This window comes from Gadus macrocephalus, chromosome 6 (assembly GCF_031168955.1).
Source record: "Gadus macrocephalus chromosome 6, ASM3116895v1".
NCBI classification, from domain to species: Eukaryota; Metazoa; Chordata; class Actinopteri; order Gadiformes; family Gadidae; genus Gadus; species Gadus macrocephalus.
The window spans coordinates 933,733-955,036 of record NC_082387.1 but is presented as its reverse complement, the minus strand read 5'-3'; the positions used below and the strand labels follow the sequence as shown (position 1 = coordinate 955,036).

General features: G+C 44.0%; 2 protein-coding genes across 2 annotated transcripts in view; both read left to right on the top strand.

The window, feature by feature from the left end:
- The window catches only part of skap2 (src kinase associated phosphoprotein 2), a 362,220-nt gene that overhangs the window by 242,530 nt on the left and 98,386 nt on the right, over positions 1–21,304 (top strand). The window lies entirely within an intron of this gene.
- On the top strand, positions 1,586–4,884 carry LOC132459158 (uncharacterized). The gene is made up of 4 exons (XM_060053544.1): positions 1,586–2,644; positions 3,130–3,618; positions 3,725–3,868; positions 4,330–4,884. The coding sequence occupies exons 1-4, from the start codon at positions 1,940–1,942 to the stop codon at positions 4,336–4,338; spliced, it is 1,347 nt and encodes a 448-aa protein (XP_059909527.1). The 5' UTR covers positions 1,586–1,939; the 3' UTR covers positions 4,339–4,884.

The window sequence follows — 21,304 nt, the reverse complement described above, 5'->3', positions numbered from 1 at the left end:
CATCAAAATACATGTGCAAAATAAATTCTGTGGATCTACTTTATTTCCTATTGGAGATATTTAATGTGTTACAATTGCCCCCTGTTACAATTGCCCCCGAGCTCCCCTACTGTACTGTAGTATGTGTAACACATTCACATAACATAACACAGTAAGTGTATTACCAACATTAACGCAGAAACAGTTTTTCCCTTATTCTTCTCCTTTCCTTTTTTTTTTTTTTTTTTTTTTTCACTCTCGTCAGGATATTTTTTTTTCTTTCAACTAAATCAGCCCACTGTTAAGACAGTAACGAAACCTAGAAAAAAATAAATAAAATGGTTAGGCATTAGCAATAAAACAGTCAAAAATCACTCATTGAGTCTGAACCGGAGAGGTGGTCGGATTTCCCGGCCCCTGGAGGTCAGTCTGGCTGTGTCACCAGACAGAGTAGGCCGTGCCGGTGTCTGTGTAGCCTCTGGTGCAGAGGGCCCTGGTGATGCTCTTTGGCCCCTGGTGACCATACCAGGAAGTGGACTGCTGACGGGACGTGCTGGGCTGGTCCCGGGCTGTAGCTGTGGTTCTGTAGGCCCGGTGGTCTCAGCAGGCCCGGTGGTCTCAGGAACAGCCTGGAGGTGTCTCCTGTTGCGCCGCAAAACTGTGCCGTTGTCCATCTTGACCATGTAGGATCTGGGTTGTTCCGCTCTCGCCACCACCTGCGCAGGGGTCTTCCACCCCTTGTCTGTGTCCAGCTTGACACGGACTGCCTGACCTGTCGGCAGCTCTGGGAGACGGAGGGTGGAGTGTCGGCGGTTGTAGAAGTACTCGTAGGATCTTTTGGCATTAGAGTCATTTACTCTTACTTGTTCAGGGCTTATTGGAGTCTTTTGCAAGTTTTGCTCCAATGTGGGGACTGTGGTGCGAATTTGTCGTCCCAGCATGAGTTGAGCTGGACTAGCTCCCGTTGCAGCAATGGGCGTGGCCAGGTAGCTCATCAGAGCAAGGTACGGGTCTGGCTGTTTCAGCAGTCTTTTAGCAGTCTGGACTGCTCTCTCGGCTGCCCCGTTTGCCTGGGGGTAGTGGGGGCTTGAGGTTGCGTGTGTGAACCCGTACTCTTTGCAAAAGTCAGTGAATTCTGCTGAAGTGAACTGCAGGCCGTTGTCGCTGACTAGTTCGAGAGGTACGCCCCATCTGCTGAAGATGGCTTTGAGGCGCATGATGACCTGCAAGCTTGATGTAGAAGGTAAGTGTGCCATTTCGACATACCTGGAATAGTAGTCCACAACCACTAGATACTGCTTCCCTTCCAGCTCACATAGGTCAGCAGCGATCCTCTGCCAAGGCCCCCCTGGTAGGGCTGTTGTGATGAGAGGCTCATGCCTCTGCTTGGGCTTGTGTTCTATGCAGAACTTGCACTGCGACACTGTTGCCTTGATGTCGCCACCAATGCCGGGCCACCAGACGGAGAGCTTGGCTCTCTCGCAGCACTTTGTCAGTCCTTGGTGACCAGCATGAATTTTTTTCAGAATGTCTGCTCTCAGTATTTTAGGAATCACAATTCTGTCGTCATACAGAACTAGCAGGGTGGCCGCGGGGTATTAAAAAGTCTTCAAAAGTCGTAAATCAATTTTCATCAAAATAAGGCCTTAAAAAGTATTAAACTGTCTTAAATTCAGATTTCATTGGTCTTAAATATTTGTGTGCCATGTCAGTGCGAAAATGCGGGCAATCTGTTCTGCCAGGTCAAATATTTTTTTTCCGGTAGCCTGTGCGCTGCGTTGTCTTTGGTTAGGTCAGAGCGTAGACTACTGCGCAGCTGTAGCCCCACCCCCCCGATTACGCCACTGCCAGGGCTCCTGTTTATTGGTTTTATCATCTAGCCAGGGCTCCAGCCTGTTCGTTTATAGATTTTGGCGCGATTCAGACCCCTCACTACGATATAGACACTCGACTCTGAAACATGGGTAAGTGTAAATTTAATGATAAATGGCTCGAGAAGGACGAGTATGACTGGTTAAGGTCGGTGCCTGGTAGCGCCTATGAAGCTCGGTGCACTGTGTGTAAAAAAACCTTCAAACTTGGGACAATGGGGATCGGAGCGGTGGAATCCCATGTCCAGAGCCAGAAACACAAAGCTTACTCAAAAGCATGCCTGCAGCCTACAATTACTAGCTTCTGCTCCACCGCTAGCAATGATGTAATTGACAACGCTAGTGTTGCAATAGGAAATCCACAGCCTGTTACAAGCATGCCATCTGACCGCGCAATTTGTGGCTCTACGCCAACACTGCGAGCAGAGGTGATTTGGGTGATGAGGACCGTGACAAGCCACCATTCCTGCAGGTCCAATGACGGAATTGATGACTTGTTTAAAGCGATGTTCCCAGATTCTGCCCTTGTACAGTCTTTTACATGCGGGAAAGACAAGACCAGATACGTTGCCAAATTTGGATTGGCGCCGTATATAAAAAAAGAGCTTGTCAATGAAGTTCAAAAATGCGGTGCGTTTGTTGTCATGTTCGATGAGACACTGAACCAGACAACCAAAACCAAACAAATGGACTTGCATGTGCGTTATTGGTTAAATGACCATGTCCAGTCTAGGTTCTACGGATCACAGTTCATGGGCCACGCAACTGCCAAGGACCTACTTCAGCATTTCAAAGTAAGTATGCCCAACATTTATTTATTAACTAACCTTTTGTATGTTATTATATAGTTAGTCTAAGCTTTACTGATTGTCAAGTTATTAACAACTATGGATATGATAATATACATTAATTAGACAAATTAAAATAAAATGAATTAAAAGAAATAAAAAACAGCCAGCTTTAGTTTTAGAAAGATAGTCTGGTGTTAACATGCCAATAAGTTTAAATAATATATACAATATGGCTATAGGGATGGCTGACTGCTTATTTTGTGAAATAGTATTCTTTTTTTTAATTTTTTTTTATCTTATCCAGTCTGACATTAATCTGAAGTAGTGGTGTGTCAGAAATGAATGTGTTAACTGTTGTATGGCTAATGTCTGTAATGTCTTTTTTCAATTTCCAGGAGTGTGTGCAGCAGCATGACCTGAGACATTTGGTTTCTATCTCAATGGATGGACCAAATGTCAATTGGAAGTTTTTCTCAATGCTCCAACAGGAGCATGCAGATACATTTGGAGGTGCCCAGCTGATTGTGGTGGGGAGCTGTGGGCTTCACACACTCCACAATGCCTTTAAAAGTGGCTTCAGTGTCTGGCAGATGGAGAAAGTGCTCAGGGCATTGCATACACTCTTGCACAATACCCCTGCTAGAAGAGAAGATTTCTGCTCTTTGACCAAGTCATCTGTGTTTCCCCTACCATTCTGTGGGCATCGCTGGATCGAAAACCTACCCGTTGTCGACAGGGCTATCACCATATGGCCAATGATGGTGAAGTATGTGGATGCAGTGACACAGAAAAAGCTTCCAAACCCTAGAACATCCTCCTATGACACTCTTGCAGAGGCACGGAATGACCCTCTCATAATGGCCAAGCTGCACTTCTTTATGGCTGTCTCTAGGACCTTCACCACATTTCTGACTAAGTATCAGACAGATGAGCCGGTGATTCCATTCATCGGTAAAGATCTGGCTGTTCTCATGAAGGTAATGTATAACATGCATGGAGAAAGTGTATGAAATTAAAATTTTAACTCAACCCTCCAACACTTTTTTTTATTTGTATTGTTATTTGTACTGTATTTGTTCTCAGAGCCTACTGAAGAGGTTCATCAAGGCAGAGATCCTTAATGACATCACAGCACTGCAAATGGTCAAACTGGACACAACTGCCAAGGAAGCAAGGGCTGGCCTAAAGGCTGTGGACATTGGATTAGGAGCAGAAGTAGTCCTAAAGGTAAAGGCAAAGGTGTCAAATATCAAACAATGGTTAAGGTACAGGAAATCAAAACTTTATTTTTGCATAAAACTTTTAGTCAGTCTCACAGGCCCTCCTCCCCTCTTCCTGTTAGGAACAGCAGCGTAGGTGAGCTCAGTGTGTTGGCCTTTAGAAAGGACTGCATGGACTGTTTGACCAATATTGTCAAGAAAATGCAAGACAAGAGCCCACTGAAGTACACCATTGTGAGGCAGATGGCATGTTTGGACCCAACGAGCATGTTCTCAGACCCCGACTTGTGCTATGAAAGAATGAAAGGAGTTGTTCAGAGGTTTCTGCATGATAACCAGCTGTCAGGAGGCGCCACTGCTGGTACTTACGATTTAGAAGTCAGAATGTAAATTTTTTTGTCTAAACTTTTTCATTGCATTGATTTAAAATATTTACATATTATTTTTTGTTAATCTGTTTTGCAACAGGTGATGTGATTGTCCAACAATTTGGAAATTTCTTGTCTCTGGAGGCAAAACATGAGTCATTCTCCTCTTTCCAACCCATGCGTACAAGACTGGACGTTTTCCTGCATGGACTCCTCCATCAATCCTACCCTGAACTCTGGGCATTCTGCAGGAAACTTCTGCTTCTCTCCCATGGCCAAGCAACGGTTGAGAGGGGCTTTTCTGTAAACAAGGAGGTAGAGGCCGATAACATGAAGGAGGACACAGTGGTTGCTCAGAGGATGATCTGTGACTATGTCTCTGTCTGTGGGGGGGTTCTCAAAGTACCTCTGACTAAGGAGCTTTTGGCAGCTGCAGCTTCAGCTAGGTCTCAGTATCGGCTACACCTGGACCAGGAAAAGAGAAAGCATGCGAGCAATGCTCAAAGAGAAAAGAGAAAAGGTGCAGAAGACCACCTAGAGCAGCTCAAAACGAAGAAGAAGATACTGATTGAGGTAGCAAACAGCCTGGAAAAAGATGCAGACAAGCTAGCAGAACAAGCTGAGGGTAAATCAGGCACACTCATGGCCCAGCTAATCACCAAGTCAAACATCCTCAGAAGAAGACACAAAGAAAAACTCACAGAACTCAAAGAGGTTGAGAAAGAGCTGGAAGATAAATCGGCAGAACTCAGGCATATGCCATAATGTCAAATTAGGCATTACCTCTTCCTTACCTTCTTTTTTCACTGTTTCAAGTGTTTATGTTCATTTGTGCACATGTACATTGTTATAAATGGGTTAAGTACATTCTTTTGGGAAGGCTTTCTCAAGTGCCAGGTCAGTGTTTTGTTTATTATTATTATCTTTTGATTTTGGTTGATTCAAAGGATGTCTGTCACACACACATATACACACTCACACAAGTTATGTTAAGTTATATTTTGCACTTCAAAAGCACTTGAAATTGCCATTTATTTATGTAGTTATTGTATTTATTATTTTGTTCGAAAGGAACAGTATTTTTTATTTTTTTACTTGATTTTATAAGCATTTGTTTATGGGACCTAAATGCTCTGAAAATAATAAATATAATTGAGGACTAATGACATTTTTGTGTTCTCTTTTCGCATTACACACATTTAGCTGATGTTCTTAAACTCAACCGGTTATTATCAGACATCATTGTGTTTACTTGGAAAGATTACTGTGTATTTCCCCTTTTGATTTGTTTTTCCATCGTAAGTTTGGTCTTAAATTTCATTAAGAAGTGGTATTAAAAAGTCTTAAAAAGTCTTAAATTTAATTTGTTTATACCTGTAGACACCATGACTAGTCCCCTCGCTTCAGAGAGGTGATGCCTGGCAGAGTAGAATGCAGAGAAAGAGGGAAAGTTGTGAGTCTTACGCCAGCCGTTCTGCACGCTGGAGATGACCGCCTGAAGGTCTGGATCAGTCTGCGTTACTCCTCTTATCTCCTCCAACTTCTCTGATGACATGGGCTTGTTTGTCACCACCGCATCGACATACGCCTTGATGTGGCGCTCCGTCTCCGACCCGGCCTGAGTCAGAGGGCTCCTGGACAGCGCATCTGCCACGATCAGCTGTTTTCCTGGAACATGCACAGCTGTAACATTGAACCGCATCATGCGCATTAACAGTCTCTGGCACCGCACCGGCGCTTTGTCCAGGTCGCATGCATTAATCAATGGGACAAGCGGCTTGTGGTCTGTCTGGAGGCAAAAACTGTCTAGCCCCTGTACATAGCGTACAAATCGTTCACACGACCACACCGCTGCCAAGCACTCCTTTTCTATTTGGGAGTAACGTTTCTCTGATTCTGTGAGTGTGCGTGAGCAGAATGCAACGGGTCTCAACTCACCGCTGTACTCCTGAAGTAGTGTGGCGCCCAGGCCGTAGCTGCTGGCGTCAGCGCTGACGACGGTGCGGCGGTTGGAGTCGTAGTAGGCCAGTGTTGGGGCTGATGAGAGCATGTCTTTGGCTTTCTGCATCGCTCTCTTCTGGAGGTCACCCCATGCCCACGCACTGTCCTTCTTGAGCAGGTCAGTGACTGGGTGTAGCACAGTTGAGAGGCCTGGCAAGAACCTCCCCAGGTAATTGATCATACCTAGGACCCGGCGCAGCTCTCCCACGTTGTTTGGGCTGGGCATGTCAGTGATTGCGCTCACCTTGCTTTTGTCTGGTTTCATGCCCTCTGCGCTGATTATGTGTCCGAAGTAGCCGATCTCCGACTTGTTGAACTGGCACTTGGCTTTGTTCAGTTTCAGTCCAGACCGCCTTATGGTCTGGAGGACTGCATTCAGCTGCCTGTTGTGTTCCTCCTCGTCCGCACCGTAGACGAGTATGTCGTCCATCACGACCACGACTCCCTCGTGGCCACTGAGCAGCTCGGTCATGAGTCTTTGGAAAATTTCAGGGGCTGACGAGATCCCGAATGGGAGCCTCCTGAAGCAAAACCTGCCCATGGGTGTGATGAAGGTGGTCAGTTTTTGGCTATCCGGGTCCAGGGGAATTTGCCAGAAGCCACTAGAAGCATCTAGTGCGGAGAACACCTTTGCCCCGGCTAGCTTGGGAGCAATGTCCTCCAGTGTGGGCAACACGTACAGTTCTCGCTTGACGGCCTTGTTCAGCCTTTTGAGATCCACACACACTCTGACCTGGTCTTTATTATTTTTCTCCGCAGGCACCATGGGCGTGCACCAGTCAGTTGGGCCCGTGACATGCTAGATTATGCCCAACTCTAACATGCGCCCCAGCTCCTTCTCGACTTTGGGCAGGAGGGGAAACGGCGCGCGGCGTTGTGGCAGCATAGGGCTCCGCGCCTGGTTTCAGCACGATTTTGACAGGGTCGCACTGTAGGAGACCTATTTCCCCGAATAGGTCGTCCTTCTCTGTGTTGACTGCATTCAGCCGTTTCACGAGGCCCATGGATTTGGCTACACCTCCCCCCAGTAGATTCTGTGCGAATCGTCCTTTAATCACTGTAATCCAGAAGGCATACTTTTGGCCCTTGTGCAGGCATGTGGCCAGGAATTTGCCTATGCATTCCACTTCCCCTCCTGGGCTTGTGGCACTGACTGTGGTTCTAGCTAACTGGGGCTTGTTTGGCAGTTTGCTGTATGTTTTCTCAGTCATTACAGTAATGTCTGCCCCCGTGTCAATTTTAAAGTCCACTAGACTATTGTTGATGGGCAGTGTGACACGCCAATCGTCACTGAAATCTGGCTGTTCAACTACTCTATGGGCCTGATTTGTCACAGCTCCGATAAAGAAAGCTTGATCATCATCATCATCATCATATTCGTGTGTCACAGCCATTAATTGTTTAGTAATTTTGCTTTTGCACAACAGTTCAAAGTGTCCCAGCTTACCGCATCGCCGACAGTTCTTGTCGCGTGCAGGGCAACGTTCCTCACGTGTGTGTGTTCTGCCACACCGTGGGCATCCATTTTGTTTGCTGGACTCCTCACGTTCCGGAAAGTTTCGCCCATATCGCTGCCGCATGTCTTTGCCGCGCTTCCAACCTGCCTATCCCCTTTGTCCCACAGCATTCACTGAGCACTCTGCCCGCTCCACGCTCTGCTTCTTGATCTGCTCGCTCTGTCGGGCTAGGAGGATAGCCCTCTCTAGCGTAAGATCAGCCTCAAGTTGCAACTTTTGTGAGACCTCGCTATCTAGAATGCCAATAACGAGTCGGTCTCTAATTTGTTCATCCTTTGTTATGCCGAATTCACAGTATTGAGCAAGCTCATACAGGCTTCTCACAAAAGATTCTACAGTTTCTCCCTCCTTCTGCATACGCTTGTGGAAGCATGCTCGGTCATGAATCACGTTGCGTCTAGGCACGAAGTGATCATCAAACCTAGCTATAACTATCTCGTAGTTAAGTTCAGGGTTATCATTGCCGTCGTCCTCCGTATACACAAACGATTCATAAATTGGCTCTGCTTCTTTCCCCATCGAGTACAGAAGAGAGTTGACTTGTACCTCACCGCTCTCTTTGTTGAGCTTGGAAGCTGCACGAAACCTGTCGAATCGGCGCCTCCATGTCGGCCATTCCCCTGGCCGGGTAAAGTCAAACTGTTCTGGCGGTCCAAACTTTGCCATCTCCGTTCTTTCGGCGTTCAGTTCGTCACTTCTGACACCATGTCACGATATGCACACGTTGTGTCACTTGTCGTGGTATTTATTAGAAGGTTAACAGATCTTAATACAGAGCTCATTCGAGCGTGTCTTCATAACTGGTTCAACTCATCAACTAGTGACCGGAACTACGTCACTCCGTAATATACTGATGCGTCCATACATAATCACATTACAATACCCAACCCTATTCATAAGAGTACTTTTTCATCCAGAACCCATTCTGGATGCTCATATAATCTCATCTCACAAGAGTGTTTTTGACAGTCAGACTTACATTTAGTGTTTGTAGTTTACACAGGTCTTGCAAAAAAAGTGTCAACATGCTCTGGTCAACAGACTGCACAGGCAGGACAAATGCCACCGTCATATTTAGTGCAAAGAAGGAAAAGAAGATAGATACTCACATATTGGTACTGCTTTTCATGACAAAAGATGCTTTAACAGTAATGCATTCAATGACTGAGTGTGTTTGACAGCCTTCTCTTGTCTTACAGAGTTACCCTGCATGGTCAGACCCTCCTTTTGTGCTTCTTCATTTTACTTGCAAACAAATACATCTAATATACCAGCAAGTACAGTATATCCCAATACAAAGCAGAAATGAAATGAACAGAAGCGACTGTATGACTGTTCAGAAAATAATAAATAATCCCAAATGCAAAACAAAGATAATATATCACATAGGTGAAAAAACAAAACAATTAAACCATCCTGCCCTAATCTAATACTATTAATGCCTATCATTACTTTTACACAAAATAAATGATCTGTACTACTCGTAGTAAAGTAACCCCAATCCCTTTGCTTATAAGACCGTGTTTACAGAAATGGATCACAAGTGGAAAGCATTAAATACAGATGTACATTATGCCAATTATTTGCATCACTCTTAACAGTAGTGTTCTGGGATGCAGTAGGCAATTCTCTATTTTGTTAAGAAAAATGTGTCCTGTTTTATCCCTGAAAAGTGCACATCAGGTCTGTTGAGGTAGCATCACTGCTTAGTGTTCACAAGTCATTGTATTCCTTTGCAACAATTTAAACTACTGTATTGGTCCGAATATAAGACGGCCTTTTTTCCCCTCGAAATAGGTCCGAAAAAGTCGGGTCGTCTTATATTCGGGGTCTAGTATTCAGAGCGCAGTTTCTCTTCTTCGCCTCTCCATTTAAATGTCAATACACATTCACGGCCGCAGGTGGCGCCAGGAATTGGTTCCGGGAAGAAGTAGTCCAGCGTCCTTAACAACCAGGCATTTAGAGACAAGTGGCTCAAAAGTGGGTCAGGTCAATCAACAACAGCGGAGGAGCTATGATGCCAATTTTTAAATAATGGTCGTCAATAAGGCAGAGTCAAGTAACAACTGCCAAGCTGCCAAGAAGTTCGGGGTCACGGAGTGTAACGTAAGAAGATGGTGAGCACTCAAAGATGCCAACAGTCAGCGCAAATCCTACCGTGGTCCTCAAAGTGGTCGTTTCAGTGAGGTTGACCGGAGAGTTTTTGAATACGTCAGAGAAAACGCGCTTTGGGAGGAGCCGCTGGAAGCGGAGCAGCTGGGGAGCGATGACAGCGAGAGCGAACACAGCGGGGCAGAGGACGTGTGTGAGGGATAGAGAGACATCGGAGGAGAAATTTGGCGAATTTTAGTTAAGTTTAGTTAAATATGTGGCCTGTATTTTCTCTGTTATTTAAAAATATTCACAATGTTGCTTGATTATTGCTTGATATTCATTTTGAATCATACTGTACATATTTTGCCTTGAAAGTGCCGTGGCGTTTACTGGCATTATTATTATTGTCATTAATATAACAAGTGTTTAATTCACTGTGTTTTTAATATTGTTATTAAGAAAAAAAAATGAAGTTCTTGCAAATGTGGTCTGCAAATCTTTTTTTCTAAATGTTTGTGTTGAAAAACGGGGGTCGTCCTATAATCAGGGTCGTCTTATATTCGGACCAATACGGTACATTTGTTTGTCTTTTTTTTTTCAACATTACAGATAACACTCGATTGTTGGAGCACAAACATGGTCCACTGGCATCAAATAATCCTAGCATTACTAATAAAATCACGTGTTCACCTTATTCAGCCATGCTCATATCATAAACGTAACTGTTGAAAGACATAAACGTTTTTTCTTTGGTTTTCTGTTGAAACTTCCATTACATTGCTTGCCTTCATACACATCCATTCTATTTTCATGAAGTATAAGGATTACAAAACACTGTTTTTACTGCTAAAAACATCCTCATTGTACTGGTGATATTTTCCACAAAATTTATTGATTAAGAGGGCGCAAAAAAGACAACATAAATAAAACTGTTCAAACAACTACTATTGATAATGCATATCACTGCCTGATTGGAAGTTCCAACATAATGTATCAGGTCCCCCCTCCCTTGGTGCCTTGGTGAATAAGGTGAATACAAAAATGTAAACAGGGTCTATTTTTTGGCCATTTTCCAAGAGAAGTTGCACTCAAGCTGTTTTTTTTTCATTTTTGGTTTGTTTTCACCATCATGTCAGTCTACTAACTACATTACTTTGCTCTGCATTACCCTTCGCTCTGCATCAGCACACACCCTCTGACAACCTAAGACCAACATCCGCACCATGGGAAATCAGGCTTTCTCCGCTGCTGCCCCAAGACAATGGAACGCCCACCCTGACCACCTGAAGGCCCCACAGACTACAGCTGTTTTTTTTTTCTCTCTCTCTCTCTCTCTCTCTCTCTCTCTCTCTCTCTCTCTCTCTCTCTCTCTCTCTCTCTCTCTCTCTCTCTCTCTCTCTCTCTCTCTCTCTCTCTCTCTCTCTCTCTCTCTCTCTCTCAAACTCTTTCTCTCTCTCAAACTCTGTAGCACTGGGAAGATGTGAATGGCATCTTCACTGTTTTTAAACATGTTTGAAAAGATTCACGTGCTCCTGTCTGGCCGTGATAGTCTGCAGCTGTGGCTCATAGGCTAATTGAGCCACACCCATTCTGGTGCTCTTTAAGAGGGCCAGAGTTTTAGACTGGAGGGGCTGGAGTGGTGCAAGTGACTCGACAGTTGTTCTGTGTTTTAAGTAAAGAGATGCTTTTTAACAACAACAACAATGTGCGTGAAGAAAGCTCTTTTTCACATTTGGTGGCAGTGGTGGGACATTCCTCTAGCCGAGTGGAGGGGACCCACATTTCGAAAAACATTGTTCGAGGAGCTTCGTGGTTGGTGCACAGTGAAGAAGAGCAGGTAGACGAAGAGTCCTGCTAGGAGAGGAGATCACTGGGGAAGTTGAACTGCTGTCCTGTGGGGTTGGCCAAAGCCTGAAGGAGGAATAGCTCGGGAACTCCTTGTTGCTGATGTGAGCCATGTGGGGAGCTATTGCCAAGCCTTGGCAGAACAGCAGTGGCGGAGGACTTACTGCGAAGAGTGCAGTGTTTGGCCAAGAAGGAGGGATCTTTGAATGAAGATTGGTGGTCACCAGAGACTTTTTGAACTGTTTATTTAGCACAAATGACTGTCTTGCACAGTATTTTACCTTTTTTATCGAATACGCTTGTAACTGTGTTTACAAGCTTAAAAGAGGGGGAAGGTAATGTGAAGATGTGAATGGCATCTTCACTGTTTTTAAACATGTTTTAAAAGATTCACGTGCTCCTGTCTGGCTGGTTAGCCGTGATAGTCCGCAGCTGTGGCTCATAGGCTAATTGAGCCACACCCATTCTGGTGCTCTTTAAGGCCACGTTTATACGTAGCAGGGTATTTATAGAAACAAATATTTCCCCCCCTCCTTTTTCAAAATTAACATTGTGCACACAATCGTTTTCAAAAAAGTTGTTGTTTACATCAAAACGCATAAATACGCCGTTGAGTGCAATTAAAGCCAATCAGAATCCGCAGAATCAACAACGAATAACACGAGCGTCTTCCTGTAACAAACAAACTGTAAACATAGGGCGCTCATATGACGTTAAGCATTTCCTGGCGCATAATGTGACGCTTCAGAACCTAAAACCCTGTTTCCCCCCGTTGACACGACAACACATAACAGGCGTTTTAGAAATCTCCACTTTGGCCGGAGTTTTTAGAAATGATCGTTTTCTGTGACAAAAACTGAGTTTTCGTGTAAATGAGAGGCCAAACCGCGTGGAAATATCTGCGTTTTCCCTTTGTGTAAACGTGGCCTAAGAGGGCCAGAGTTTTAGACTGGAGGGGCTGGAGTTGTGCAAGTGACTCGACAGTTGTGCTGTCTTTTAAGTAAAGAGATGCTTATTAACAACAATGTGCGTGAAGAAAGCTCTTTTTCACAAGCACTTTGAGATTTTTGAATGTAAAGTGCTCTACAAATAAAATTTATTGTGATTATTTAGATCCAAATTTTCGTTGTTTATAACATACAAAACATACAAACAACAGCAATATTATTAACAATTTATAACGATTTAACGATTCATATTATCCATATAGCAATATTTTCTTTCATTTTTCGTTGAATTAGGGTGTTTTGGGGTCTTTTGGTGTGGTGGTCACAATCCGAAATCACTGTGGAACCACACATCAGCATGTCTTTTGTGCAACTTCTTTTGGAAAATGGCCTACCCTTACCCTTCCATCCCCTGCAAGGAGCCGTCCAGTATTAAGCTCTCTCCTTGCCTTACCCACCCAAACCCCAGTTGGCGGACAGAGTATATTTGTGGTAGTGATAATGACAAATAATGTATAACATAATGACCGGATAACATTCCTGAACATCTCACGTTCTTTGAATGCAAAATAATACATCACAACAGTGAGACAAGTATTGCTTCATGAAAACTGAAGTATGTCGGTACTATTCAACAGTAACATCTCCTGCATCTTTACAGTACACGTGATCTATCAACGTACCTTTTTCAGTTGTGGCTGTGTGCACGTGTTGACTGTACCCATGCTGTTCCAGTAACTTGCCAATGGTAGACGACACAAAGATATTAGGGCCCGACCGATATTGATTTGAGTGCCGTTGCCGATTATTTTCAGAGAAAAATTATGATTACGATTTAATCGGCCAAAAAAAATAAAATAAAAAAAAGCATATAAAACGCAGTTTTTGATACCTTAAATATACTTTAAACACTTTAGACGAATATGTGAATTGAATGCAGAACCTTTGAGTGTTTTAGAATACATTTACAGTCAAAATTTAGTGTAATTTAAAATGTAAAATAAATAACTAACTCCCAATGTGCTGCGCTCGTGAGCATTGACTAACACGTGCGTGCTGAGCAGTATGGTCTCACCGTTAGAGTCTACAGTATAACAAATTAACATGGCCTGGGACCTAAAGAAAAACAGGCACAACATGCTCATACAACGCGTCTTGTGTACATTGGTGAGGTGAGCGCGCAGCTGCCTGAGCGAGCGTGCTTTCATGTTGTACGGTAAAATTCAATCTCCTCTTTTTTATTCCAGCTAAAGTTGTTAGTTAGCTAGGCGAGTAGGAGCGCAATCTGCAGGATACTAAGCGCAATAACATTTAAAAATATATATATTATAATCTGCGTCTTTTTGGCAGATTATTTTCAAAAAGGCTATAATCGGCCGATTAAATCGGCAGGCCGATGAATCGGTCGGGCCCTAAAAGATATCCTCATTGAAGTCTCCCATGATGAGTTTCCTCCCAGGATGTTTGTCAAGGTCAAAGACGAGCTGTAACAAATGCTGTCGAAAGGCATCAATCTTATAGGAGCTGGGTCTGTATAAAATGACAGCAATCAAATTAACGTGTGGTATCTCAAAGTACAAGCATTCCACATTGCATCTCCCTGGAATTGAAACCCGCACATCAATTTTGTCGGAAGAGTACATGCCAACACCACCTCTTTGTTGTTGTTTCAACCCTGCAAAGACCTGTTCAGAATCATCGTAACAGTTTTCTCTCGGATTGTGCTTGAATGTGTACCCTGGAAGTTGCGGTTCCTCGGAACCTGCGTTGAGCCACGTCTGTTAAACAAATACAATCAGCTTTGGTTAGTGACTTATGGGCTGCAATATTCTGAATGTGAGCATTTAAACTCTGTACGTTATGAAGAGCTATTGTGCACACAGGATTCACAGACAAAACAGACATTCCATAGCTGAACTTAATGCAACATAAGCTTGACCTGACGCAAAGATCTTTTTGAGTGATACAACAGCCCTTTCAACAGTTAAGCCCTGGCATTTGTGTACATTTTGCGCCCAAGATAAACCCAAAGGTAGCTGAATTCGAAGTCCTCCGGCAGTGGTCACCTGGTCTTTTTTTTCCACTACTGATGAACGTTCAAAAACCCTCTTTGACTTTGATCTCTAAATCTTACCAACATTAGGATCATCAAAGTCAATGTGGATAGCTGCAGGAATGTCATCGTCCTCTTTACCTCTGATTTCCACAACTGTGCCGCACGCTCCGTTTACAAGGCCGCCAGACACGTCTATGTTCTTCAACATCACTCTTGCTCCGATTCCCAACGAAACGCATTTTGGCAAGCAGGAATTGAAGATTTTTGTGTGGAAGCCAACTATCCGCTCCATTCTTCCGGTTTTGGGGTTCCGTACAATTCGAGGGCCTGAATGCTGACTGCGTCTGGACAGGTGTCTTGCAGTCTCTTCACATTATATTCATGGACCTCTGCGTTTGTAGCATATATGTGAATGTCAGTTGGGTCTTCACCAGTTTCACGCTGCTTCAGTGTGAGTATATCACAGCTGCTGAGAGGTTCCTTCTTTTTACGGACTCTGAGGCGGTTTAGCAATCCAGCAAATTCAGCATTTTCTTGACTAACGACTTTGGTCAGCTGAGCGACTTCAAAATTGCCTTCCCACAGGTTTCCGCCGTCAGCAAAAAGAGGTTTGCCTTTGACAGGTCTCAACTGGTAAAAGTCACCCACACAGATCACGGAAACATTTGCAAACAGCGAATAATCACCGGTCTGCTTGATTTGACGTAGTCTACCATGAATGTAGACCAAAAGACGGTGGTCGACCATGGACACTTCATCAATGATCAGGATTTGCAAGTTGCCCATTCTGCTTCGTAGAGAATTCACTTTCTCATCGCCGAGAGGTTGATAAGGCATTTGCACCAATGGAGAAAGTGTGGTGAATGGTCGCGGCACCAATGTTGTACGCAGCCACGCCTGTAGGTGGCGTTAGAAGAACAGTGAGATCCCCTGGATTTTCAGCAATCTGTGACAACAGCCTAGTGGCTTCGTAATGTATTGCTTTGATCAAATGGCTTTTGCCTGTTCCTGCTCCACTGGTGATGAACAATCGCAAGGGCTCAGGATTCTGTCCAAGAAGTTTCTGCAAGCACCATTGACAGACGGCATAGAATACGGCAGATTGCTGTCCGTTCAACGATCGCAATAAATCCAACGCGTCTTGCCTGGGCATCGTCACATGATTCGTTTCCAAAGTGCACGCAGTGTGTGGGTTAGCTGTCAGGTCAGGCATAAGTTCTGTGCCATCAGCGTCTTCATCATCTACAACTCTGTCTTTCATGAGATCCAAACAACGAAGACGCTCTCTTTCTGTTTCAGGACACAGCTGAGCCCATGCATCTTCTAAATCAATGTTTTCTTCCAGCAACTGCGTAGCTTGGTCAATGGCATCGCTCTCTATTTCAAACACAGCTTTGTTGTCATCCACAATGGACTGCACTCGTTGAAAATCACCGCCACATTTAACTGCACCGTTCTTGTAGAAATGCTTGTATGTGTCAAACTGGGACGGTTTGAGGTGATATTCTTCTTAGTGAGGCAAGAAAAGTTGAAGCAACGAATGGAAGTACTTTTCTGGGTCTCTTGTGGGAGAAAATCTGGGATACCTCACGACAGCGGGTTGCTTTCGGGTTCGTCGTTTCACAAAACCGCAGTCGTTGTTGAGCTGTATTATGTCACCTGAACCTTTTTCTGCCGAAACCTGTGACGCATAAATAACTGTATTCTGAGCAAAAACTGGCCAAGCACATATCTTGAAATTCTGCTGACTCAGGTCTATTGTGGTATCTCTCAATTATGTTGGTCATCCAAATGCTGCTGTTGTCTTCACACGTTTGGCGCTTAGCTTTAGCTTGGAGCACACTCAAAGGTAAACTCATCCTGACAGGATTGTCGCCAACGGGAATAAACTGTACATTGCGAGAGCATTCTTTCATGTGCATATGCGTTAAGCGGTACACTGCCTCTTGAGCTGAAACTTCTCTGTTGTGTAGGTACACGCTTCCAAGCTGCTTGAACGCTGCCTTTGCATCTAGATCGCCATTCGTGGCCTCATTTTGTGTGCGTTGTAAGTGCAAACCCATTTCTTGCTCGGCCTTTGTGATGTACGACAGTATATACACGACAACAGAATATGCATCTGTGACATATTGGATATCCATGTTACCTTGCCATGCGCGGAGTAAGTCTCGGTTGTACTGTTCACCCAAATATCTGCAGGATTTCGTTTCAGGACAACGCTTTTCTTTGTCACACATCTCTTGCACGCCCTTTCAAACAAGCATTGATCTATCCCCAGAGACTAAAATAATGCATCAGCTGTTTCGAATTTCATGTCAGGGGCTGTCAGTGCAGACTTTACTTCCTTTAAAACTTTGCAGGCACTCGTGTTTTCGTCGTCGCTCTTAAAGTTGTCAGAGTTCGCGCCTCCTGTGATGAACGTACGGCTTGATGGTGGGCGTGGGAAATTGAACCTGCAAACTGTTTTTCTTGCGGCAAGTCTTGGAGTGTCTTTTGCTGTGTCTTTGTACACTGGTCACAAGCTCCTCAAGTTCTGCGTCACTGTCTGGCGGAATCTCACAGTTGATGTATCTGTCTATGAAACGTACTACTTCGGCATCGGTCTCTATCAATCCTTGGAGCATTTTCAACCCAAAATAGACGTGAGGAGAGCCACGCTACTGGAATTCAACACGGTAAAAGTAGTCCTTGATTTTCCCTATGGGTTGAGCCAGCGACAGGATTACATCACAAAGGAAACTATGCCATCGGTGGTCAAACATTCTCGCTGCTGTGACAGGATTTCGGCGTACGAGTCCACATTTATCAGACCAATCGAGATCTGTGAGAGGTGTTTGTTTTCCTTCTATTCTTAGAAGAGAGCTGAGCATGTCAGGCCATCGCAGATCAGCACTATTGAAACTTGCAAAGTGGAAATCGAAAGCTGACATATCATCGCAAACAAATCTTTCTGTACCGACATCCAGTACGGAGGTGTGCCATGAATCCCTCGTAGGAACTTGTACCCTTCGTTGTTGCGCAAGATTTTACTGATTGAATCCGAGTCCAACAACATCTGTGGTGATGCTTCTCTCAGAGACGTGTTTCCACCACCTTTGCGTAACGCCATTGACACGCTTGATACCACCTGCTGCACCTCTGACATGTATTGCGCGTAAAAAATGTAGTCTGTGTTGCGTGCAAATCGTCCATCGGCATTCATAATTCGTGCGTTCAGGTATTGTGACTAATTCTGGACTCTCTTTCATCATGGAATGTAGGTCCGCCCGAGGGGAATAGAACAGGGAAACATTTGCCCTCGTTAGTTTTATCATACAGCAGCTTGACTGGACTGTTGCCTTCACCTGGTGCCTTGTTCAGTATGTCCTGGAAATTGTGATCAATAATCTCTGTACCCAGATCAACAGGTTGCAACAATGTATCTGACAAGAGCCCACCCTGGTCTTTGATGTATGTCAAATCCTCGTCTGCTTGCTCTTCAAGGGTATTTTCATCATCGCTATAATCAGCTGGCTCTTGTCTGCTGTTTTCCTCTGCGTCAAACTGATCGGTTCCATTTAGACTGTTTACCCATTCATTGTTGAGTGTCACACCATCGTACCACTTGTTTTTTGCCAGCAAATATCTCAGTGCGTTTCTTACACGATCGGTGTGGACAAACATGTACTCATAATGACCTTTGTACGTCAATTTACGCTTGAGTTTCACCCGTATCATCTTGTCATCACATTAGTTCCTTGGAAGGATATTTGTTACATCCGTGTTGTTAATAGGAACAGAAACACATGGACCTTGGCAAGCTCTCTGGCGCCCTCGAGGCAAACACAACAACAACAGATGTTGTTCCAAAGAGTTGAGACATTTCAGCTCAGCAGGAATTTCAGACAGATGCATGCTGTTGGCAACACTTATCTCGGGAAGTTTTCCTCCAAGTATTTTCCGGTGACATGTATGGCAAATCCATAACTGGCTTGATGGACTATCCGACAAATGGCATCTGTGCTCGCATTCCATATCACAGATTTGTAAATATTGCAATGTAATGCACCTGTTAGCCAGCGAAGCAACCACTGCTCCTTTGCGATCATAGCATTCTCTTTTACACTCCAAAACCTGCTTCTTGAAGAGTAAGCGATGACAAACAGAGCACACATACTCAGGACCACGGGTGACTTCCTGACGGAAACAACCAATGACAAAGTCAATCTCAGTCTGTTTATTGTTCAAAGTGGCACGTTTCTCACAGCTACGTTTTATTTTATTTGCTTTTGTTGTTCTGTTTCAGTTTGTAACGAAATAAAGTGATTCTCTTGTATTTCATACGACTGTATCCACGAACACGAGTCTGGAATTTCTTATTTAACTTATATTTGGTTTTGGAATATTTGCACACAAGAGTTTGAAACCTGCTGTTGGTCTTATATTTAGCTTTGGAGTAATCTCGCACAAGAGTTTGAAACCTGCTGTTGGTCTTATATTTAGCTTTTGAGTAATCTCGCACAAGAGTTTGAAACCTGCTGTTAGTTTTATACTTTGCTTTGCTCTTTTCGATATCCCGTTTTCTGTTATTACTGTCGCTGTCATACAATTTTTGCCTGGACATTTTCCGGTTCAGCTTCTGACTTTCGTTTTCGTAATAACCTCAAGTTGTTATCTTTGTTTGTGGACTGGCATGTTCCTGCGCAAATACTTGCTGCATTTCTGTGTTGAACACATGTTACGACTTCATAGTGGTTACCACCAGTGTGACTCAAATAAATGCAATTCTCTGACTGTGGTCTTGCAATAGGTGCATCCATGTTCCATCATTCAAAGTAATGATAGCTGTTTGCACAGTAGTACACTCTTGATCTTGTAACGTAGTCTGGCACTGACATATATCCATCTCTCAAGTATGACTCAAATACGTTGCTGTTATTCTGGAGGTGTTTCACAACTGCCCGTCTCACTTTCAAGTGCCGGTCCTCATCATGACATATTCTCCAGGCAAGACTACGATAAAAACAGTTTCCGTCTGGTTTTATACTTTTTATCTTACAAGGACATCTCATATCGTCAACACTGCTCGTTGTGTTTGGCCTTTCATCAGAATGTACAGTCGACAGTCCAATTTGTTTGCACAAGACATCCTGATCCTCAAGAGTTAAAGGTTTAAAGGGCCGTTTGGCGACAGTTTCCTCGATAATGATGACATCATCTGTAGCCGCTAAACAACACACTGTGATTGAAAAGACTCTTTGGCCGTGTCTGCATCCACATCGATGACATGTGATTTAATTTCGGTTTTGACACGTTTGACATGCTGAGGTCGCTTACCTTTATCAGAACGGTAACTGGGCACTCTTTTCAAACATTCACTGTCAAGTGGTTGTGCGGCCGTGTTTGCATCCACATCGATGACATTGTTGACATGTGATTCAATTTGTCTTTTGAAACACTGACCCTTATCAGAACAGTAACCTGTGTCTATACCAAATTTACCAGCATCACTTACGCCTGGCAGTTGTTCACACACTTTATGCGTAGGATTACCTTTGACTATGTCACTGTAGAGTGGACGGTTTACCATTGGACTGTAGTTGGCATTGTCAGGGTCGACATGGATTATTGCAGCTTTCACACCTGTTGCCTCAAATCGGGGTGTACTTCCGCCAAACCATTCTGCAAAGTCATACACATGACGGATCAGGGACTAAACAGTTGAAGTATGAAACACAGCTTGCCCTTTGACCTTTCCTGTTGACATTTGAGTTTATGTGCGAATCAACAAATGCAAACTTGCCTCTTCCATTCACTATTGCACATGTATTAGCACAAATGGTTAACAAACAAGCATCATTACCATATAGTGAACGCTGGAGTGCTTCATCAAAAGGCATAGCGACATCACGTAAACTTTGATCAAAGTCATCAACACGAATCAATCCAGTGAAAGACTGCATAGTTAATTGCAAAATTTGTATTCCAAACTTTGTAGTGTCTAGGCAATTCAGACACAGCAATGTAACCTCTTTCTTGGTCTCTTATTAGACGCTGTGCATTCATTGATCTGTAAAGTACAGTTCCCTTAATCAAAACATCATCGAGATCTCTGCTTGTCCAGGTCCACACGTTACCCAGATTGGACTTCAGAACTGCAGTCAGACTGATGGCACCACATTGCTTGTTGCGATCCTTTCCGAACTGTGAATCGTCTTGATGAAACGACCCCATCAGCACAGATCTGTCAACAGGATGAATCAAACAATCATCGGTAGCATTATCGTCTTTCATGTAATTCACAGTATTTGGCAGGTCATTTGGCAGAGTTTTGGCAGGGTTTCATTGGGTGTTGTCGAGTATGTGACAGGCAGAGTTTTGGAGGCAACTTGTTTTTTACGAGGAAGAGCCATCTCGGCAACTTTGTTTTTACGAGGAAGCGCGACCTCGGCAACTTGACTTTTACGAGTTAGCGCAAACTCTGCAACTTTAATTTTACGAGGAAGCGCGACCTCGGCAGCAGACCCCAGGTCTACTGTAGTCAGCCCTCTTTTAGCACAGCGCCGCTTGGCTGCCTTAGACTGCTTGCTTCGACGCGGCATCTACAACGAAACACATAAGTCAGATTTTAGCATA